Source organism: Trachemys scripta, chromosome 4, assembly GCF_013100865.1.
Source record: "Trachemys scripta elegans isolate TJP31775 chromosome 4, CAS_Tse_1.0, whole genome shotgun sequence".
Lineage (NCBI taxonomy): Eukaryota > Metazoa > Chordata > Testudines > Emydidae > Trachemys > Trachemys scripta.
In genome coordinates, this window is record NC_048301.1 from 71,347,463 (window position 1) to 71,371,683 (window position 24,221).

The 24,221-nt window shown below is 43.9% G+C and overlaps 1 protein-coding gene across 4 annotated transcripts in view; it reads right to left on the reverse strand.

Moving 5' to 3' along the window:
- The window catches only part of NR1H3 (nuclear receptor subfamily 1 group H member 3), a 52,774-nt gene that overhangs the window by 5,264 nt on the left and 23,289 nt on the right, over window positions 1-24,221 (reverse strand). For all 4 annotated transcript variants that reach the window (XM_034769485.1, XM_034769483.1, XM_034769484.1 and 1 more), the window contains 7 exons: window positions 22,622-22,863; window positions 21,182-21,448; window positions 15,497-15,705; window positions 14,966-15,145; window positions 14,436-14,535; window positions 1,725-1,838; window positions 756-850 (listed from right to left, as the gene is read on the reverse strand). In XM_034769485.1, the coding sequence (XP_034625376.1) occupies window positions 756-850; window positions 1,725-1,838; window positions 14,436-14,535; window positions 14,966-15,145; window positions 15,497-15,705; window positions 21,182-21,448; window positions 22,622-22,739 (1,083 nt within the window). In that variant the 5' untranslated portion in view covers window positions 22,740-22,863. The remainder of the gene's footprint in view (window positions 1-755; window positions 851-1,724; window positions 1,839-14,435; window positions 14,536-14,965; window positions 15,146-15,496; window positions 15,706-21,181; window positions 21,449-22,621; window positions 22,864-24,221) is intronic.

Consider the following 24,221-nt stretch of genomic DNA (forward strand, 5'->3'; position numbering starts at 1 on the left):
AAGGGATCTAGGGGTTATAGTGGACCACAAGCTAAATATGAGTCAACAGTGTGATGCTGTTGCAAAAAAAGCAAACATGATTCTGGGATGCATTAACAGGTGTGTTGTGAGCAAGACACGAGAAGTCATTCTTCCGCTCTACTCTGCTCTGGTTAGGCCTCAGCTGGAGTATTGTGTCCAGTTCTGGGCACCGCATTTTAAAAAAGATGTGGAGAAATTGGAAAGGGTCCAAAGAAGAGCAACAAGAATGATTAAAGGTCTTGAGAACATGACCTACGAAGGAAGGCTGAAAGAATTGGGTTTGTTTAGTTTGGAAAAGAGAAGACTGAGAGGGGACATGATAACAGTTTTCAGGTATATAAAAGGGTGTCATAAGGAGGAGGGAGAGAACTTGTTCACCTTAGCCTCTAAGGACAGAACCAGAAACAATGGGTTTAAACTGCAGCAAGGGAGGTCTAGATTGGACATTAGGAAAAAGTTCCTAACTGTCAGGGTGGTTAAACACTGGAACAAATTGCCTAGGGAGGTTGTGGAATCTCCGTCTCTGGAGATATTTAAGAGTAGGTTAGATAAATGTCTATTAGGGATGGTCTAGGCAGTATTTGGTCCTGCCATGCAGGCAGGGGACTGGACTCGATGACCTCTCGAGGTCCCTTCCAGTCCTAGAATCTATGAATCTATGAATCAATCATAAAATCAACTCTCACACATACACTTGTGTTTATTCATTTTTCAGGACTCAGCCAGGCACTTACATTTGGTCTATGGATGCAAATATAAGAATGAAGGGCCTCTACATAGGTGTGCTGCAGTTTCTCCACCAGGGACTGATCCTGCACATTTGGTCGGTCTGCCAAGAAACAGGTTAGACATTAGTAGGTAGCTGTAGGCAGCCTGGGCAGTTTTGACATCGCAGGCTAAAGCTAATCCTAATCCCTGGACTAGCCCTGAGTCTTGTCCGGTACTCTCCCTATGAGATAGCATACAGCCAAAATGCCTCCTGCAAGACAGCAGTAGTTGTGAGAATCAGTTTCTTGTGTCTGTCTTCATCAGCCACATTTTGAAAGTTATTGAGTAACTTTGTAACCTCCTGCCACAAAGTAAAATTAGAGCCAGGGCAGCCTGGTCTAGCTCACTGGGCCTCACATTCCAGTCCCAATGGAGATGTGAGGTTGTGATCATTCAGGGAGGGATGGGAGACTCTCTCTTGCAGGAGGGTTACTGGGAGAAAAAATGAAAAATAGGAAAATATCTATTCCCTCACAGTATAAATTTTCAAAGAATAGAGACAAGATTGATCTGATAACTTCTCTGCGTGGCACTTTAATGACTCAGAAGCTGTAATGGGCACAGACTCCAAAATACCTTTCACTGACCACTAGATGTCACTACTACCCTACACCAAGGGACAACATGAGCATTCGCCAAACAGCAAACTGATGGTTTCTAGCTAGAAGAGACACTACAGACTACATTTCAGTTAATTTGGTACAGGTCATGAAGCAGTAGAGAATTCCCCTCATTACGGGGGCAACTCAAAGAGTCTGCGTATAATGATTTCTCAGAGCATATGTGATATTGTGTTACCACAGCACCCATACTAGGATACTGCCCCTCTGCTTTACCCTTGTCACTCCTCCTCTGCTTCTGATCCCACATCTGCTCTATCCTTCCTTCCCTTTGATTCAGTGCTGCTGCTCTCTGGCCCCTTCCTGGCTTTTTACCTGCAGAGAAAATGTTGATGGCGATTAAAAGTGCATATTCAGCATCGTTGAGCTGTAGGTCATTCATTCCCTTTGAAAACTCAAAGATAGGGTTAATGAACTCGAACTGCAGGCCTAGAGAAAACAGAAAAGAAGGGTGTAGGGATTAGTATTGGCCACTGCTCCCTGCCTCTAGCCACCCTGGATGAGACTTCCAATTTTTTTGCAGTGAGTTACTAGGGGGAAGACCATCTGGGGAGCAGGTGGGGCCCATCCCCATTGCTGCAGAGCTCACAGGAGAAACTGTTCCCTTATCTGCATTACCCCAATATGTTCCAGGGCCAATGGCAAATTGGGTCCCTCCCTCATACTGCTCCATTACTGGGGAACATGTGTCAGACTCTGCAACAGAGTCCCAAGGACCTGCACTTGAGCCAGCACTCTACTCACTATTAGGTTCCTTGGAGAAGGCCTAATGGAACAGAGGTGTACCCGATTACCAGGTCAGATTGGGGATGGTGAGCCAATTAGACCATTAACAGGGAAACTGTCTAAAAGGGCACAGGAAGGTGTACTTGGGGTGGGAAAGGAGAGAAACAGAAATCTAGGAGAGCTTAACAAAGGGGGTCCTCTGAGTAGATGCCTTAGCTCTGCTCCTATTGGAGAAGGGGTTAGAAAGTTGAGATACAATGTGTAAAGGTGTGGAGACACTACTATGTATTGGTGAAGGGATTAAAACACTGTCAACACCATTATGTAGTTTTACAAGCAAGAAGGCCTCAGTGTGGTCTGTTTGTGGATGATGCAGGGGTGTAGCGTACTATCCCATCACAGACCCCAACAGTAGTAATTGGTACATGATACCACAAAGGCTTAAATACCTCTGGACACCTTAACAGGTAATTGCTAAAATGAAATAATCATATCAGTTACACCAAAAATCTGTCAAAAAGCCAAGTGCCTAGGTGTTTCTATTTTAAAAACAAAAAAACCTCTTCCACTCCAGCTCCCTACCATAAACCCCCTTAAATCCATACCTAGAAGCCACCTACCTTGAATCCAATCCCATTTCATAAATCTCACCACTATTTTCCCTAGTCTCTCATCCCATAATGGGTTTAAGATGGAATGGTTTGCTATTCAACATGAAAAAAAAAATTTTTTAAGATACATAAGGCCCTAAATTCATGATATTGTGGATCCTGCAATAGAACCATAGGGACCGTAAGGTTCATCTAGTCCAGCCCCCTGCCAAGATGCAGGATCTATTGTCTAAATCAATCAAGACAGATGGCTATCCGGCCTCCTTTTGAAAAGGAAGTGAAGGAGCTTCCACAACCTCCTGAGGCAGTCTGTTCCATTAGGAAGTTTTTCCCGAGATTTAATCTAAATCTGCTATGCTGTAGTTTGAACCCACTGCCTCTTGTCCTGCCCTCTGTCATAAAATAAAATAACTTTTCTCCATCTTTTTATGGCAGTCTTTCAAGTATCTGAAGACTGCTATCATATCTCTTCTTTTCCAAACTGAACATACCCAGTTCCTTCAGCCTTTGCTCATATGGCTTGCATTCCATCCCTTTGTCACTCACCCCTGGACCCTTTCCAGGTTTTCTACCTCCTTTATATACATTGGTGACCAAAACTGGACACAGTACTCCAGCTGAGCCCTAACCAGTGCCAAGTAGAGTGGTACTATCGCTTCCCATGACTCGCATGATATGCCTCTGGTAATGCAACCTAAAATTGTATTTGCATGGTTTGTGGGTTGTTGTTCCCCCCCCCCCCTCAACAGCATAGCATTGCTGACTCATGTTGAGGTTGTGATCCACCACAACTCCCAGATCCTTCTCAGCAGTGCTGCTGCCAAGTCAGTTTTCCCCCATTCTCTATTTGTACATTTAGATTTTCTTCCCTAAATGCAGCACCTTAAATTTATTTGTTGAATTTAATTTTGGTGGCTGTAGCCCAGTTCTCCAATTTATCAAGATCCCTCTGAATTTTAGCTCTATCCTCCTACATATTGACAACACCCCCTAGCTTTGTCATCTGCAAACTCTATTAGTATGCTCTCTATACCTACCATCCAGGTAATTAATAAAGATGTTAAACAAGACCAGACCCAGAACAGAACCCTGTGGAACCCCACTTGAGACCTCCCTTCAATCCAACATCATTCCATTAATAGTTACTCTTGGTTTACAGTTGTTTAACCAATTATGTATCCACTTAATGGTAGTTCAGTTGAGTCTGATAAGCAAGCTGTAGAAATGTGGACTGTCATGTGGAACTGTGTCAAAAGCCTTGCTGAAGTCCAGGTATATTATGTCCACTGCATTTCCCCCTATCCATCAGTTACCCTGTCAAAGAAGGAAATCAAACTGGTTTAGCATGATTTGTTTTTGGTAAATCCATGCTGGCTGCTAGTGATTACCCCTTCATCCTCCAGGTATTTGCAAACTGAATGTTTTAAACATTGCTCTAGTAGCTTCCCAGGTATTGAAATCAAGCCGACTGGCCTATAGTGCCCTCGCTCCTCCTTTTTCCCCTTTTTAAAGATGGGCACTACATTAGCCCCAGTCTCCCAGGACCTCTCCTCTCATCCATGAATTTGTAAATATTATTGCTAAGGGTAGGTTTAAGTCACGGGTATTATTAGTAAAAGTCATGGACAGGTCACAGGCAGTAAACAGAACTTTGCAGGCTGTGACCTGTCCGTGACTTGTACTATATACCCCTAACTAAAACTTGGGCCGGGGGGTGGGGGGGGTGTTTGACGGTTGACAGCACATAGCCCGGGACCCATGCTAGGGGGTCAGGGGGAGAGAAGAGAGGGTTGGGAGGGCTGGTAGGCTCCCTACCCAGCTCTGCGCAGCTTCCCAGAAGCGGCCAGCATGTCCCTGCAGCTCCTAGGGGAAGGGAAGGCCAGGGAGCCTCCATGTGCTGCCCCTGCCATGAGCACCAGCTCCACAGCTCCCATTGGCAAGGAACCACAGCCAGTGGGAGCTGCGGGGGCGGTGCATGGAGCCAGCTGCACTAGCCACAGAGGTCAGGGAGTCTGTGACTTCTGTGACAGACACACAGCCTTAATTATTGCCAGTAGTTCTGAGATATCTTCAGCTAATTCTTTCAGTACCCTCAGCATCCGGCCCCACTGATTTTAATCCATTCAAATCAGAATATTTGACATGTTCTTTACTTATCCTGATCTACATCCCTTCCCCTTGATTGTCTATGGTAACTTCTCTAGTCATCCAGTCACATGTTATTTTTTGTGAAGACTGAAGCAGCTCTCCTTTCCTATAACAACACTTTTTTTAATGAGTCATCAACATGGATTCATATCCTCTAGAATGGTGGTTAAAAGCATGAAGGGACATATGAATCTTTAGTACATCTGGCATGTAAATATCTTGCAATGCCAACTACAACAGTGCCATGTGAACGCCTCTTCTCACTTTCAGGTGACAATGTAAACAAGAAGCCGGCAGCATTATTTCCTGCAAATGTAAACAAACTTGTTTGTCTGAGGGATTGGCTGAACAAGAAATTGGACTTTGTTTTATTTTTGAATGCAGTTTTTTTGTGCATAATTCTACATTTGTAAGTTCAACTTTCATGATAAAGAGATTGTACTACAGTACTTGTATTAGGTGAATTGAAAAATACTATTTTTTACAGTGCAGATATTTGTAATAAAAATATAAAGTGAGCACTGTGCACTTTGTATTCTGTGGTATATCTGAAATCAACATACTTGAAAATGTAGAAAACATCCAAATACATGTCAATAAATGGTATTCTATTGTTTAATTCCACAATTAATTTTTTAATCACTTGACAGCCCTAATTCGATCAGTTCCAAATCACCTTCACATCTGCAACTAATTCAGCCCTGTCGGTCAAAACCGGATCTAAAATGGATGAACCCCTAATTGTTTCCTCAACTTTCTGAATCAGAAAGCTGTCCCCTATGCCTGCTAAGAATTTGCAGGATGTACAGTAACTCCTCGCTTAACATTGTAGTTTAAGCAAAATGATGTTAAGCGAATCCAATTTCCCCATAAGAATTAACATAAATGGGGGGGTTTAGGTTCCAGGGAAATTTTTTTTGCCAGACAAGACTATATATACATACATACACACACAGTATAAGTTTTAAACAATTTAATATTGTACACAGCAATGATGATTATGAAGCTTGGTTGAGGGGATGGAGGCAGAGGGTGGGATATTTCCCAAGGAATGCCTTACTGCTAAATGATGAAGTAGCACTCAGCTGAGCCCTCAAGGGTTAACACATTGTTGTTAATGTAACCTCACACTCTACAAGGCAGCAGAAATGGAGGGAGGAGACACAGCATGGCAGAGAGAGAGAGAGAGAGAGAGAGACACACATTGCCCCTTTAAGTACACTGACCCCACTAAGTACACTGCCTTTTTAAGTAGATCAGCAACTTGAGACAGCAGCTGCTGCCAGCAACCTTGCTCAATCCTGAGCCCTGTCATGTCCTTCTCCCCCCCCCCATCTGTAGAGATGGGGGGCAGGAATGAGGGGAGAGAGACATCCTGACATCAGCATCCTTGTGGTATACCTAGACTTTAGTAAGCATGTGGTATACCTAGACTTTAGTAAGGCATTTGATACAGTCTCACATGATATTCTTATCAATAAACTAGGCAAATACAATTTAGATGGGGCTACTATAAGGTGGGTGCATAACTGGCTGGATAACCGTACTCAGAGAGTTGTTATTAATGGTTCCCAATCCTGCTGGAAAGGCATAACGAGTGGGGTACCGCAGGGGTCTGTTTTGGGACCGGCTCTGTTCAATATTTTCATCGACAACTTAGATATTGGCATAGAAAGTACGCTTATTAAGTTTGCGGATGATACCAAACTGGGAGGGATTGCAACTGCTTTGGAGGACAGGGTCATAATTCAAAATGATCTGGACAAACTGGAGAAATGGGCTGAGGTAAACAGGATGAAGTTTAACAAAGACAAATGCAAAGTGCTCCACCTAGGAAGGAAAAATCAGTTTCACACATACAGAATGGGAAGAGACTGTCTAGGAAGGAGTACGGCAGAAAGGGATCTAGGGGTTATAGTGGACCACAAGCTAAATATGAGTCAACAGTGTGATGCTGTTGCAAAAAAAGCAAACATGATTCTGGGATGTATTAACAGGTGTGTTGTGAGCAAGACACGAGAAGTCATTCTTTCGCTCTACTCTGCTCTGGTTAGGCCTAAGCTGGAGTATTGTGTCCAGTTCTGGGCACCGCATTTTAAAAAAGATGTGGAGAAATTGGAGCGGGTCCAGAGAAGAGCAACAAGAATGATTAAAGGTCTTGAGAACATGACCTATGAAGGAAGGCTGAAAGAATTGGGTTTGTTTAGTTTGGAAAAGAGAAGACTGAGAGGGGACATGATAGCAGTTTTCAGGTATTTAAAAGGGTGTCATAAGGAGGAGGGAGAAAACTTGTTCACCTTAGCCTCTAAGGATAGAACCAGAAGCAATGGGTTTAAACTGCAGCAAGGGAGGTCTAGGTTGGACATTAGGAAAAAGTTCCTAACTGTCAGGGTGGTTAAACACTGGAATAAATTGCCTAGGGAGGTTGTGGAATCTCCATCTCTGGAGATATTTAAGAGTAGGTTAGATAAATGTCTATCAGGGATGGTCTAGACAGTATTTGGTCCTGCCATGCGGGCAGGGGACTGGACTCGATGACCTCTCGAGGTCCCTTCCAGTCCTAGAATCTATGAATCTATGAATCCTTTCCCCTCCTCCCCCTTCCCCAGGAAGCAGGAGGCTCCTGGGACAAGCTCCAAGGTAGAGGGCAGGAGCAGCACAGGGCACTGGGGGAGGGACAGCTGAACTGCACAGCAATTGATAGCCTGCTAGGCAGCTGCTGCAGAGGAAATTTAGGGGAGCTGATGGGGGGCTGCTGGTCCACCCTGGTTCCAAGCCCCCACCAGCTAGCTCCAATGGGCAGCTCTTTCTGCAAGTAGTGGACAAAGCAGGCAGCTGCCAAGCAACATTATAAGGGAGCATTGTGCAACTTTAAACAAGCATGTTCCCTAATTGATCAGCAAGGAAACAACATTAACCGGGACAACATTAAAGTGAGGAGTTACTGTATTAAGCTTCCATTGCAATTTCGACAGTGGGATTCTCCATCGTATGCAGGGCTGATAGCACAAGCCACAGCTGTCAGCCCTGGGCGGCCGATAGCAGGAGCCCCTGCTCTCAGCCTGGATGGTCAACAGCAGAAAAGTAATGGACCTTATTACTGCAAATAATTATAATTATCCATTATTTTCTGAAATTTCCCCCTCATGGCTTATCCACAAGTTAGCCACAATTTTTGGACAATCATCCTGCAGTTCAAGTAGGGCCTTAAAGATACAGCAATAGATCCCTCGGCATTCTCAGTGAATGATGATACCTCAGCCCACTCTGTCTTATTTCACTGAACAAAGTTAATGGAACTGATCCCTCAGGACTCCACAAGGGAATGGGATCAGGGTGGGTGAGTAATTTCCCATCACTCCCAAAAGGAATAACTGGAGTTGTTAATTCCATCCACACTAGAGTTAGTAACCACAATATGATTAAGTTCAACGTTGCCAGGGGAGGCTGAAGAATTTACCAAACAATTACTATGATGCCACTCACTATTAGAAAGTGAGATTTAAAAAATAGAAACTTGAACCAAGTAAGTCAAACAGGCCCTAAAGCAAAAATGAAGAAATTAAAATCCTTAGACTAAGCGGCCACTCAAGTGGCCAAGTTCAAGAGGTTATTCCAGCCACTCAGCCTCTGGGAATGGAAATCCAACCCAAATAAAGCCAATAGAAAGGAACAAACTACCATAAGTATGATGGAAATGAGGACTAATATATCTGCTGGACCATCAGAGAATGATGGGAACAACTGCAATGCCTAAGATACTGCAGAAAAACTAGTTTTCTCCACATTAGTCTTCACCAAGGAAGGAACCCTTGGATCTACTCTTTCCAAGTAATAAAAATGAGGCACACTTAAAAACTGAGGTGTCAAAAAAGTAGGTACTAGAACAAAATATCAACAGCCTAGATGGCTGAGTGGGATTAATGCACTAGGCCTAGATGTGACGTTATTGACATGAACTGTGACGATAGAGATCATTGTTGCAACCAAGGTCCTGTAGTGGCACCAAATCTTGTATAAAGGAGGTCAAGTAAGGTGTCTATGAAAAGGTTATAATTTATAATGGAGATATCCCATCTCCTAGAACTGGAAGGGACCTTGAAAGGTCATCAAGTCCAGCCCCCTGCCTTCACTAGCAGGACCAAGTACTGATTTTGCCCCAGATTCCCAAGTGGCCCCCTCAAGGATTGAACTCACAACCCTGGGTTTAGCAGGCCAATGCTCAAACCACTGAGCTATCCCTCCCCCATAATTTGCTAGTTATGATTATGCTATTTATATGCATGTATCATTTTTGTATTTAAAGTTATAAGTATTGGCTCTATACTGCCTGTATTTCAAACTTGTGCTATGCTTCTGGGTGACACCCCAGACAGTTTGGCATCAGCACTGCCTAGCCTGCTTGATGGCCCATTTAGGACCATCAGCTATACAACTGACCCATTGAGAGAAGGCAGATATACCTTATGATTCAGCAAGGCATGCAGGGACATGCCTATGGAGAGAACTCTGAGGCTTTCAAGCCATGTGCTGGGCAGCTTGTGTTTGAAACAAAGGAAGCACAGGCCGCATGGCAAGAGACTATAAAAGGTAGCTGCATCCCCTCCATCTTATCTTCAATCCTGCTTCTGACCTCTGGAGGAACTGTGCTTGAAACTGAAGCTCTGAACAAACGACAGAACGACCCAGCCAAGCTGGGATGTTTGTACTCCAGAAACTTGATTTATTTAAATCAGCAGTAATCCCATCAAGCCTGAAACAAGCCTGAACTAAGAACTTTGCAATTGTTGTATGTATTTAATTCCATTTAACCAATTTTAACTCTCATCTATATTTCTTTCTTTTTATGAATAAACCTTTTGATTTTAGATTCTAAAGGATTGGCAACAGTGTGATTTGTGGGTAAGATTTGACTTGTATATTGACCTGGTCCTTTGGGATCAGGAGAACCTTTTTTCTTTTACTGGCGTATTGGTTTTCATAACCATTCATCCCCATAAGGAGCAATGCTAGTGGTGATACTGGGAAACTGGAGTGTCTAAGGGAATTGCTTGTATGACTTCTGGTTAGCCAGGGGGGTAAAACCAAAGTCCTCTCTGTTTGGCTGGTTTGGTGTGCAAAGGATCCCCAGCCTTGGGCTGTAACTGCCCTGCTCTAAACAATTTGTCCTGAATTGATCCTCTCAGTAGTGTCCAAAGGCCGTTTTATTACAGTGGTGTACTCCCCAGCTTGTGGAGTTACATTACAAGATCAGAATTTCAGCTTTCATTTAAAAAGTTTCAAGCCCTCATGGTCTCAAGCAAAAGCTTGATAACATGCACTGAATGCAGCTCATATCCATCTGAATGTTCAAACAGCCTGAAAAAATAACTCCAAGAGGTATGAACTAGAGATCGAGTGTGTCTTCAAAATAATAGCTAAAGAGAGTGCCAACTGATATAATTGACTTCCTCTTTCAAATCAGCCTTTGTCAAAGTCCCTCACAAGACGTTTTAACGGAAATTAACACATGCGGCGAAAGGCAAAGTTTTTATGTCATGGCTCAAACTGGCTAAGATACAGAAAACAAAGAATAGGAATAAATAGGTCCTAACAAAGCTAGACAAACACGCAATGGCATATGACATGCACTGTTGACAAGTCCAAGTTGGAAAGAATTCTCTGAATGACTTATACACACTGCTGGATTCACTGTGAACAGGTCAATGAAGATTTCTGCTCAGTGTGCAACAGCCAAAAATAAACAAATGTTTGGATGCATAAGGAATGGAATAGAAAGTAATGCTGAAATTATTATAATAGCTTTTTTATAAATCAATGGTGCACCCTCACCTAGAATACTAGAATTCCATTCTAGTTCTGTACAAACGTGATCATGTTGATATAAATAGGGGTACCACTGCAGACAGGCTAGAGAGAAGTGATGAGGGTTTGGGGGTGGGGGTGGGGGTTGCATTTAGCACCAAATGCAAAAATAGTGGTCATTCTAACTGCATTTGGCAGTGAGTTCCCTTGTTTCAGTCCAGCTCAGATAAAGGTTAGTCTTCCACAAGCACAAGTTTCATGCTATTTGACAAGGTTTTTATTCTAGTTGAACATATCTGGTGTGGGAAGGTTGTGGTCAGGGAGGGACAGAGAGAATCTCTCAGATAACTAGGGCTAATCCCATTTCAACAAGATTGGGGGGGGGGATCGTTTTTTAATCTATCAAAATCAGATTCTTTCTAATTTAAATTAAATACAGGTTCATTTAAAAAATATATCTGTAATTTAAAATTAAATGTGAAATTGACAACCTATGGGAAGGCATAAATGTATTATTTACAAAAATCCTTTAAATTAAAAACAAAGCAGTTCATATTTGCTACCAAGTTTTAAAGAAAGTCAAACTACTGACTTGATGGTAAGAACCCAGAACCAGAGTTTGCTGAATGCTAAACCAGCTTTTGACAGCAGTAACTTCTGCAAATATAGAGCGAATATTTTCTTCACTTCAAATTTATTCTGTTCAATGACCAGTTAAAATTGAAAATTTAATAAATCAATGGGCAATTGAGAAAGTAGGAAAGTTTGTTTTCCTCTTCCAATCTATGAATAAAAACTAGGTGTGAGAGGATAAAATCTACTAGTTCTAAAGTCTTGAAGGACTTGGTGACCAGTAATTATTTCAATTAACTAACTACAGATAATTCTTCCTTTGTTTAATTAGTTTTTAAAAGCAAAATGTGTTTTGATAAACTTTAATACTTTTCCTTATTTCCAGCATACTTAAGGTCATTAAATTTAATAAACTAAATTAAAAAAAAAATTGTGTATTTGTAATTGAATTTGAATTTCCATCCAAATAGAGCTTGACACAAATCACAAGTAAAAAATTAATAATCATCTAGTAAATAAGAAATGCATCTTGCATCATTTTTTAAAATAATAAAAAATGTAAAAATTTAAAATATGAATAAATGTAACTTCATATAATATGCATTTATATAGCTTATAGCAGTAGTTCTCAACCAGTGGCCTGGGGCCCGCCAAGCAGGACCAGAGTTAGACTCGCTGGGGCCCAGAGCAGAAAGCCGAAGCCCCACTGCAGGGGCTGAAGCCTGGGGCCCTGAGCCCCACCACCTGGAGCTGAAGCATAAGCCTGAGCAACTGGAGTATGGGGCCCTGGGCAACTGCCCTGCTTGCTACCCCTTAATGGCAAACCTGGCTTTTATATGCAGAAAACCAGTTGTTGTGGCACAGGTGGGCCGAGGAGTTTTTATAGCATGTGGGGGGTTGGGGAGGAGGCTCAGAAAGAAAAAGGTTGAGAACGCCTGGTTTACAGTGTATCCCTTGGGTTAGCAAGGAGAAGCACCAAATTTAGTGTAAAGGCTATATTTAGTTGCCTTTACACTAAATTTCTTTGGGATAACTAAAAAGTACAAATGCAAAACGTGATTAAAATCTATTATTTAAATCAAGGTTTCCTGCTTGCTGATATAAATCATTATCAAAATTGATTTAAATCAATCAACTGTGCACATAGGGCTTTGAAAATCAGAACATCAGAACTCAGTTTTATTGGGGTGCCAGTGCAGAGAGTACATTCCGGGGTGATCTGTTCCTGGCAACCTGTAATACTGAGCAGAATCACTGCTACATTCTGAATTAGCTAGAGATTTTTTCAGAGCGTGTCTTTGTTCATAGATATAAAGGATTGCAGTAGTTAAGCCCCATGGACCACTGTCTCCAGAACTGAGTCCTACAGGATTGGGCATAATCTTCTGGCCATATGCAAATAAAGTGGTGTGTTGGAAGGTGATTGGTGGGGGAGAGATTTGCCACTATCGATATTCAAGCAATAGGACTCCCATTATAGCCCATAGGAGATGATTCCATTAAGCAATACATCTTCTGATAGGGAAAAGGTAGTCTGAATGTCAGGAAAGTTTTCCTAATTTCATTCCGTTACTCCTAGTTATAGCCAAGGGTTTGAAATGAGCCACTTGGGAAACAGGACTGAATAGGGGGCAGCAATCGCCAGCGGAGGAAGAGGATGAAGGGCAATGAGGAAGCTACAAAAGAAGGGCAAGAACAGAAGTCCACAATAGTGCCCTTAGGGGGTAAGTTTAAGAACCATCTTATTCAGAACCCTTAGATAGTAAGGCCTTCAGGAGCAGGACCTGCTAACTTTTTTTGTCTGGTCATCATGTACATGGATAGGATTATAGAAAACATCATAAAATCCATCTCTGACAGGATGCTGATGATGACCGGTTTACATAGACTCTCAGTAAATCTTGCAAGCACTATAGTTTGCCATTGGCAAACTAGCAGAAGCCCTCATGGATGAGTCAAATCAAAATCCCCAGAACCAACAGTCTTCGGGAGCACCCCAAGAGCATAAAGGGAAATTCTTAGACATACTGAGGGGTAACTTCCACATACAGGCCTCAGCAACAGGTACAAGTTAAGGGCAGATACTCCTGAGATACAAAATCAGGGGATGGACAGCTGAAAGCCTGACTTTTCAGAAATGACTAGCGCTCTCCGCTCCTATTGGCTTCAACTGGAGTTAATGATGATCAGCATTTCTGAAATACCCAGCCTTTAGAGTATTTGAAGCTACAGAGTAACAATGACAGTTCTGTAGTACTTTGCACCTCACACGGGTCTCCTAATGTCTCAAATTGAACCACGAGCTACTGCATAAAGTTCACTTCACCACCACCATCCTAGTGTCACTGTATAGCCATCCTAGTGTCACCTCTCCTACAGCTCCCAACCTGAGCCAATACAACACAGAATGTTCAAACAAACTAGCCCTACCAAGGCCATGCTAGCTGCATCTCCCAGAGAGGTCTCCATGAGAGACACAAGCATTGTGCAGCACAGCAGCCTCACACTCCAACAACTTAGCACCAGTTTCAGATAATAAGGCAGACTATGTTCCCTAGTCTCGTCCTCTCACTCCTGCCCCCCGCACCTGGATAATCAAGCCCCAGAGAGGATGCTGTGAACAGTTCACTGGCAGGTAAGTAATATGGATTTCCAAGCAGTCACAGCACCACACATTAGGTTTCTGAATCTCCAACTCTGCTCACTGAATCTAGATGCCCTCTATGCAGTGACCATTAGTGACAATGCCTTCCCTAAACCCCGCTTCTCAAACCAGGTAAGGCAGCTGAAAGCAGCCATATAACCTAGAAAGAGTTGAGGAAAAAAGCCCCTCTCGTTATTCCCAGAGGACAGTGGAGACAGGTGATCCTGTCTCCTACATTTCCCCAATATGGGGCTGGAAGGGGCTAGGAGATCATTAAAGTTCGGCATCCCAGTTTCCTCTACAATCTTTGGGGCTAGTACCTGAACTGAACTGCGACTGCATGTTAAGTGGGAACTGAGATCCCAGCGGTGCATTGCCAAGTTCCTGTTCCCAACCATCTATACCTCACCTAAACCCTGTACCTGAGTCCAGAAGCCTGCATTACAAAGGGCGGGACAGCATGGGATAGAGAGGGGAAAGGAAAAACCTATCTGCTGCACCAGCTGGGCTTCAGCTCACCTGCTTTGGCAAAATCATCCCGATTATAGCTCAGGTCCTTCAGAAAGGTGATGCTTTCAGTCTCTGGATTGTAGCGCCGGGATGTCTCCAACAGCATCACCTAAAACACAGAGCCGGGGGGCCACACTCACAGCCTGATTGTGAATCCAGCAAAAATGTTACAGAAGCTACAGCTTGTCCTGAAGCATCAATGTAGAAAAGTCACCTACTCACCACAATCCTGTAGCCCTCTATATTACAGAGTAAATCCTGCCCCATCCTCAGCAGTGCCTTCTGCAGAGATAGGCTGCACCTGGAGCAGCTGGGAGCTCTCCCCAGCCAGTGCTCTTGCCCTATTCCCTACTGTACCCCATGGTTGGAGAGGATGGCACTGGAATAGTGGTTCCATATCTGAGGTTCCTTCCATCTCTCCTCCCCAGGGCAACTGCTCAAACCTGGTCCAGTATATGCCAAAGGAGAAAAAATCCAATCCACCAACCAGAGAAACATACTTCTCTACTGGTGTCAATGGTGATGTGCTGGATTCTCACCTCTATGGTGGATGTCTTCAGCAGAGCAATCTGATCTTCCCTGGTGAGCTCCAGGAAGCCAGGCAGCTGTTTGGCAAAGTCTACAATCTCTTGCACAGAGATGATTGCAAGCTCAGTGAAATGAGCAAAACGCTGCTGCCGTGCCTCACGGTTATGAGGGTCTGGAGCCTGAGGCCATGGCTGGGCGAGAAGAGAGACAACGGGCGAGAGGGGACAGTGAAAGAAAGGAATAAAGAAAAACAATCCCCCAACCCTCTACCTTGACACCTCCCACATACAATTAGCGCATGGCCCCCACCCGTGACACCTCTACATTTAGCGCTTAACCTCCTCCCGCCATCCCCTGCACTTCCCCACACTTAGCACATGTTCCCTGCCCCATGCCACTCCTCCGTAAACAAAGTGTATGGCCCCCAGGTCGTGCCCCCGTCACTTAGAGCACAGCCCTCCTGTGCTGCGCCCCTTCACTTCGCACATGACCCCAGCCTCCCCTTTCCCTCTGTATTTGGAGTCTGCCCTTTGGGCCTGTACCGTCACTTTGAGCCTGTCTGTGAATGAGCGCTGGTTACACTGCTGCTGAGCTGCCACAAGCTTTTCTATCATGCCCAACTGCTCAGGTGTCAGTTTATAGGGGGGGTTGGGTGGAGATGGGGGGGTTGGGCGCACAACCACTGTCCGAGCCTGATCATCCTCCTGTTTCTTGAGCTTCTTCAGCTGGATCTGTTCTTCTGACAGAACACCTAAAAGGGGGAGAAAGAAGAGGCTGCAGTGAGAGAGCAAGCAATGATGCCAAACGCAAGAGGCACACAGTGGACTCAACTGCCAGATACAGGGAAACACAGTGGACACAACCAGGGCAAAGATGTCAGCTGCCTTTCTATGCCAGAATGCACCCCTGAATGCACCCAGAATTCACACCCTACATGCAACTTTGTACAAAATATGCCTTGTAAGGTATCACTTGAAAACTAATATCTTGCTGGTCAATATCCTCATGGTGAAATTTAGGTAGCAAAATTATATGTAAAGTTATGATTTCCCCCAAATGATGTTGGTGGCATTTGTTCAAACCCACATAGCCCAGATTAGGCAGAATTGGTCAAGAAGGTCTTAAACAAAGAAATGTGTGTTTACCTCAGTTTACATATAAGGTGTAAACAGGATCCTCAGACAGCAAGAGGGGGAAGACAGGAGACAAGGAAAATCTGCATTTCAGCAAACAGAGGTGAGAAGAAACAGCATGCAACCTCTTTCACCCCCAGACACCATGTTGCCTTCTTTACTATTTGAATGAATATTAACTATGGGCAACCCTCAGAAAAATGCATTTCAAAGTGTAACTGAACTATAAAAGTGAGAGGCAAAAACACCCAAGTTATTTCTCCCACAGGGCCACCCAGAGGATTCAGGAGGCCTGGGGCAAGGCGGGGGAGCGGACATAAAAAAAGGCACCACCCGCTGCAGCGCTTGTACTCACCGGGCGGCGCTCCGAGTCTGCGACGGCAGGTCCTTCACGCGCTCCGCGTCTTCGGCAGCACTGAAGGAACCGCTGCCGAAGACCCGGAGCGACTGAAGGGCCCGCCGCAAAGTGCTGCTGAAGACCCAGACCGCCGCCGGGTGAGTAAAAATTAAAAAGGCGCCCCTAGCCAGGGAAGGGATTCTCAGCCAGGGCTTGAGGGGCCCCTGCGGGGCCCGGGCCAAATTGCCCCACTTGCCCCCACCTCTGGGCAGCCCTGTTCTCCCAGTCCATCTCTCTTTCCTACCTAAGTCGACAAAGAAAACAGCCTATGGACTTTGGGATCAGCTCTTGGCCTGAGAGTTTGATCAGCAACATACTGAAAACATGTGGTAAGGGACTTCACCTTGAACATGCCTCATCTGTTAAGTTTAGAAAGTGTTTTATCTTTATTTTTCTTGTAACCATTTTTTACTTTAATGCTTCATTACTTGTACTCACTTAAAATCTCTCTCTGTAGTTGAATGAACTTGTTTTATTCTTTAATTAAAACTAATCCAGTGTAGTGAATTGTTTGGGTAACTCCATTTAACGTAGCAGACTGTTGCATGTTGATCCTCTTACAGGGGCAATGGACCTAATATATCTGCAAAAAGAACAGGAGTACTTGTGGCACCTTAGAGACTAACAAATTTATTAGAGCATAAGCTTTCCTGGACTACAGCCCACTTCTTCGGATGCATATAGAGTGGAATAAATATTGAGGAGATATATATATATACACACACATACATACATCTCCTCAATATTTATTCCACTCTATATGCATCCGAAGAAGTGGGCTGTAGTCCACAAAAGCTTATGTTCTAATAAATTTGTTAGTCTCTAAGGTGCCACAAGTACTCCTGTTCTTTTTGCAGATACAGACTAACACAGCTGCTACTCTGAAACCTAATATATCTGGACTATCCAGGAGAGGGCCGGTCAGTACAGAACACACACTTTTGGGGGGAAATCCGTGACTGGCAATGTGTTGGGGTCACCCTGCAAGTAGTAACAAAGGCTGCTGGAAGCCAGAGTGCAGCTGGTGTTTGCTGACACACTATTGGAGTCAGAGCTGCTGGACTAGGGCTAAGGCTATGCACAGACACTCAGAATGTGACCTATATGCTATTTGTGAGGAGCCCAGTTTGGGAGCTACAGCACCAAAGCATTGTGAGGTACCCCAGGTTGCAGGGCAAGTAGTGACACAGATCCTCACTGGTCTGGACTGCACTCTAAAATGTCATACTTTCCAAATGTACATAAAATCATAGGACTGGAAGAGACTTCAAGAGGTCATCTAGTCCAGTCCCCTGTACTCAAGGCAGGACTAAGTATTATCTAGACCATCCCTGACAGGTGTTTGGAGATTTTTAAGAGCAGGTTAGACAATGAGAGATTCCACAACTTCCCTAGGCAATTTATTCCAGTGTTTAACCACCCAGACAGGAACCTTTTTCCTAATGTCCAATCTAAACCAACCTTGCTGCAATTTAAGCCCATTGCTTCTTGTCCTATCCTATCCTACCAAGAACAATTTTCTCCCTCCTCCTTGTACGCTTTTATGTACTGTGTCCCCTCTCAGTCTTCTCTTCGCCAGATTAAACAAACTCAATTTTTTCAATCCTCCCTCATAGGTTATGTTTTCTAGACCTTTAATAATTTTTGTTGCTCTTCTCTGGACTTTCTCCAATTTATCCACATCTTTCCTGAAATGTGGTACCCAGAACTGGACACAATACCCCAGTTGAGGCCTAATCGGCATGGAGTAGAATAGAAGAATTACTTCTTTTCTTCTTCACAACACTCCTGTTGATACATCCCAGAATTATGTTTGCCTTTTTTTTTTTTTTTTTTTTTGGCAACAGTGTTACTCTTGACTCAGATTTAACTTCTGATCCATGACTCTCAGTACTCCTTCCTAGGCAGTCATTTCCTATTTTGTATGTGTGCAACTGATTGCTCCTTCCTAAGTGAAGTACTTTCCATTTGTCCTTGTTGAATTTCATCCTATTTACTTCAGACCATTTCTCCAGTTTGTCCAGATCATTTTCAACTTTAATCCTATTCTCCAAAGCACCTGCAACCCCTCCCAGCTTGGTATCATCCACAAACTTTATAAGTGTACTCTCTATGCCATTATCTAAATCGTTGATGAAGATATTGAACAGAACCAGACCCTGCGGGTCCCCATTTGTTATGCCCTTCGAGCTTGACTGTGAACCATTGTTAACTACTCTCTAAGAACAGTTTTCCAAACAGTTCTGCACCCACCTCATACTAACTCCATCTAGGTTGTATTTCCCTAGTTTGTTTATGAGACAGTCATGCGAGACAGTATCAAAAGCCTGACTAAAGTCAAGGAATACCACATCTACTGCTTTCCCCCATCCACAAGGCTTGTTAACCTGTCAAGGAAAGCTATTAGGTTGGTTTGACACAATCTATTCTTGACAAATCCACGCTGATTGTTATTTATCACCTTATCTTCTAGATGTTTGCAAATTGATTGCTTAATTATTTGCTCATCATCTTTCCAGATACTGAAGTTATGCTGACTGGTCTATAGTTTCCCAGGTTGTCCTTGTTCCCAGTTTTATAGATTGGCAATATATTTGCCCATTTCCAGAGTCCTCTGGAATCTCTCCTGTCTTCCATAACTTTTTTAAGATTATCACTAGTGGCTCAGACCTCTCCTGAGTAAGTTCCTTCAGTATTCTAGGGTGTATTTCATCAGGCCCTGTGACCTGAAGACATCTAACTTGTCTAAGTAATTTTTAACTTGTTCTTTCCCTATTTTAGCCTCTGATCCTACCTCATTTTCACTGGCATTTACTATGTTAGATGTCCAATCACTATTAAACTTTTTGGTGAAAAGTTAAACAAAAATATAATTTAGCACATCTGCCATTTCCACATTTTCTTTTACTGTCGTTCTCCCCACCCCCTACATTGAGTAATGGGTCTACCCTGTTCTTGATCTTTCTGTTGCTTCTAATGTATTTGTAGACTGTTTTCTTATTACCCTTTAGGTCTCTAGCTAGTTTAATCTCATTTTGTGCCTTGGCCTTTTTAATTTTGTCCCAATATACTTGTGTTATTTGTTTATATTCATCCTTTGTAATTAGGCCTAGTTTTTGAGTTTCAGATCACTGAAGATCTCCTGGTTAAGCCAAAGTGATCTCTTGCCATACTTCCTATCTTTCCTACACAGTGGGATAGTTTGCTCTTGTGCCCTTAACAATGTCTCTTTGAAAAACTGCCAACTCTCTTGACCCTTAGACTTGCTTTTCATGGGATCTTACCTATCAGCTCCCTAAGTTTGCTAATAAGTATATTTTAACATATGTGATACAGGTTGTAGGCGACGGTAGAAAACATACATTTGTGCCTGTTCCCAGTTTTGGTTTGTTCCACTGCCTATTTCTTATAGTTCTGTTCTGCCAAAGGATCCATGCATTCATCATGAAGGGCAAGGCCTATGCCTTGCTACACCTTTGCACAATCCATGCAGATGCCATGGCAGGGGCTCACCAGCTTCCCCATCAGCCACTGTCCAATATATTCTGGTATCCATTACTACAAGCAATGTCCTATTTGGGTGGCTCTGTGTTCGGGGACGGGGGAGGCTGGATTTTATTATTGCTTTTTCTTGTTTTGATTTTGCTTTATAATCAGGTTTTATATGTATTTCCACAAAGGATCCAGAGACAGGAGTGGAATGGGCCCAGGTTTGGCAGAACAGTGCAGATGATGGGAGGAGATGCAGCCCAGTTATTTCCCCCAACGCAACAAGTAGGTGTGGAACCACTAGGAGGCCATCTGGGATTTACTTGCAGAATGTGAGTGAGATGTGGGGAAATGGGTAGCTTTGCTGTGTTTTTTCCAATCAAGTCCCATCTCCTGCTCTCAGGAGTATGAGTGATGGTGTTGAGGCAGAATTCATATGGCTACACAATCCCAGTGCAGTATACACATTGATTTAGGGCATGGCTGTGTACTATGGCTCACGGTGTATCCTTTTTCACTGCTCTGGGCTTTGGGGTGTGGGGAAAGGGGAAACCAGACAAGCTGAGTACTAACTGAGTTTCTCTTGGGCCTACCTGTCCTACAAGGTGGCTTGACATGTGACAGAGATAGTTCTCTAAGCTGCCACTGAAAGGTGGGCAGGAGCACTGAAGGACTGTACCAGGTGGACTGAGCTCCTGGTCTACACTAGCAATGCAACAGAGAAGAGCAACTGAGCGTAGGAAGTAAAATTGAGTGCCAAAACTGGGCATGTGTAAGTGCAGTTGCAATGGTGTGGCAATATTTGTGCACTTGTTACAACTTGTGTGTGTGGATACGTGTGTTACAAGCCTAGCAAATGCTTGCAATAGTGCTGACTATGCAGACAGCATAATGACGCTTCACACATTCAAAATCACAAGGCAGTCAGCTTGCCAAGAACTTCATTGGTGTGTGGGCAGCTGTGCCTCTGAAGGTTATTTTTAGATTGTTTCAGAGTAAACAGTTCCTTTTCCCAGCCATGTAGATACTAGGCAGCATGGCCACTGTATTCATCCACAACATCAATATCTCCACTAATAGCCTCACCGCTCCGGCATAGCCCACAATGACTACATTCCCCACAAGTGCTTCTGCACCCACGCTGCTCCTGCATGCCCCCCTCCCTTGCACCCGCACTGCTTCAACATGCCTCCCTCCCCTGCACTCACACTGCTCCCGCATGCCTGCCTCCTGGCACTTGCGCAGCCGGCACTCCTGGCACTTGCGGCGCATGTACATGTCCATCTCACACTTGCCACCGTTCTTGCAGACATACTGGGCACCCTTGATGACGCTGCGGCGGAAGAAGCCCTTACAGCCTTCGCAGCTCAGCACGTTGTAGTGGAAGCCTGAGGCCTTGTCCCCACATACACTGCACACTTCATTCCCCAGCATCTTGGGGGCTGGACCCTTCTTCCGCTTCAGGGGTGGATTTTCTACGGAGATGGACAAAGAGAAGTGGAGGCTGTGAATAGGCCAGGATATCCAGTTCCCTAGAAAAGCCAGTGCCCTAGCACAAATCCACTCCCACCCATGGTGGCACAGATACATCCTGGGAATCAGAGTCAGTTTCAGGCTCAGATCTCTCTCACTCTCCATCTGGATGAGAACTCCTTCTCTTACTCAGAGAGACTAGAGATGGCAACTGCTGCCCGAACCTGAGCACAACACTGCTCCCATTTTTGTCCCAATTTTCAGGCTTCTGGGGGATGGGAATGGGGAGAGGCAGCCCCTGCTGCTTTCAGCCCCAAGAGTTAGATGTGTTCAGACTAAATACCCTTTTGCACTTTCATCTCTCTAAGTCTGACAAGGTGGGAGTGACCTTCAGTGGCATATGAAAGAGCTGCAAAAAGGAGACATCCAAAACTAAAGCCAAATCCCAAACTGCACAGAAAATCTATTCTTTCAAAATTTGTCTCTGGTGCTCTCACTTCCACTCTGCACCCTCTGCCCCACCCCCCGAGGCAACAACGGGCAACATTATATACAGGTGTTTGAAGAGCAAGACTTCAGCACCGCATTACCTCAGTGGCACTCAAACCCCATACAGATGATACTGAAATATGGCTCAGCAGCCCAAGAGTCACAGGAAGAGGGGCTGAAATGAGGGTGTTACGGAAAACTCAGACTAAAGCAGACAACACCCATGAAGCGAAGCCTTGGAGAACCAGCCAAGAGGGAAAATAGTGCAAAAGTGGGGGCCACATGGCACTAGCTCAATTAATCCTTGGATTCCTGAAGTGTTCTTATCTTCTACCACCTGCACATACCGCCCCATGGAAGAACCCTCCCATCCACTCCTAAATCCAAAGATCTCCCATGACTGACAGAAGTCTGTCTTTTTTATTCCCTGTGGGCTCAGCCACTAGAAGACAACATCACAAACACATACACACACACAAAGCCAGTACATTACAGCACACCTGTTGTCACCATTTACATCCTGGAGAACCCCATCCTCTCTCCCACCAACTGACAACTCTTCTTCTACTCCCTTAGCCCATCAAGTGCCCTGCATGTAATGGATCAAACCCTAAGCAGCCATTATGTATGTGATTCAGTCAGCACACCACCTTCACACTGTGTGGATGTCACAATGACCACCTTACCTGCATGCTCGGGGGGGATCTCCGAGCCATGGAAGAGTGAAAACCCTTCCTCCTCCATTTCAAATACACTTGCCACCCTTTTCCCATGATCCTGTGCAGCAAGCTGTGTGGGACCCATGGGATACACTGGCAAGACTCACTATCATTTCATCTCTGTAGCATGGTTACTGCTGTGTGTGATGCTGCAGAAGTCTTCAAGGCTGTTAGATTCTCTCTGCTGTTTAAAAACTGACTGGAGGTGCCTGTGGAGAAAAACAGAAGCATAAGAGGAGAGAATTTAAATGCAGGGGCTACCAATCCAGCTATACTTTGAGGCCTTGCTCCATCATTCACACAAAGAGACGATCAGCCTTGTTATTTATGTTTATTTCTTAAAAACCCTATGTGAATGTGATGAAAGTTACAAGATTTAGCAGACCCTGGAGAATGAATCCTCTGTTTATCCCCAGAATATATACTATTGCAGGACAAGCTTTCCCTACCACACACATCACCACTGAACCTCAGCACTGACCTGCAGGGACATCCCCAAGTGTGAGAGAGGGATATTCCAATCTCCACACTCTTTGTCGAACCTGCCAATAAGGGGCTGCTAATCAGTGCCAGCTGTGATGGATTTTGTAATGTGCCTTGAGGAGCTCACATTATAAAAAAATGTAAGGTCTTTACAATTATACCACAATAAAATCTTCATTGTGATACTAACAGCTGCCCTATGTTGTGCTCACGATCAATGCCATTTAAAGCAATGTCTCTCAACCTTTCCAAACTATTATACCCCTTGCAGGAGTCTGATTTGTCTTGCGTACCCCAAGTGGTACCCTCACTTAAAAACTACTTGCTTACAAAATCAGACATAAAAATACAAAAAAGTGTCACAGCGCACGACGACTGAAAAATTGTTTACTTTCTCATTTTTACCATATAATTATAAAGTAAATCAAATGGAATATAAATATTCTTCTCACATTTCAGTATATAGAGCAATAGAAACAAGTCATCATCTGTATGAAATTTTAGTTTGTCCTGACTTCGCTAGTGCTTTTTAGGTAGCCTGTTGCAGAACTAGATAAGTTCATGTGCCCCATGGAAGACCTCTGCGTCCCCTAGAGGTAAAAGTACCCTGGCTGAGAGCCACTGATTTAGAGCACAGATACAAACTATAGCAGGAGATAAAAATTCCTACATCAGATCTATGGAAAATGGCTATAATCTTCTTCAGGCAAATGCATTCACCGCCAAAGATGCATCTGAATGGCTCCCCTCTCAGACACCTGGGAAACACAAAGTCCACATTCATTGTTTAAGTCCACTACAGGAGCAGAGCATCGGTCTACAGCCATATTGAGAAGAAGACCTAGTCAAATTTCTCGAAGGGTCTCATCTATACAAAGAGTTGGACCAGTTTAACTAGACTAAGTTTAAATCAGCGCAAACTCCTAATGTAGACCTACCTAAACTGGTTTAATATTCATTTATCAGTTTAGCTTAATTCAGCAATTTAATAATGCAAGCTTAAGAGTTACAGCAGTTTAAGTCCATCTACATCAGGGGTAGGCAACCTCTGGCACGCGTGCTGAAGGCGGAACGCAAGCTGATT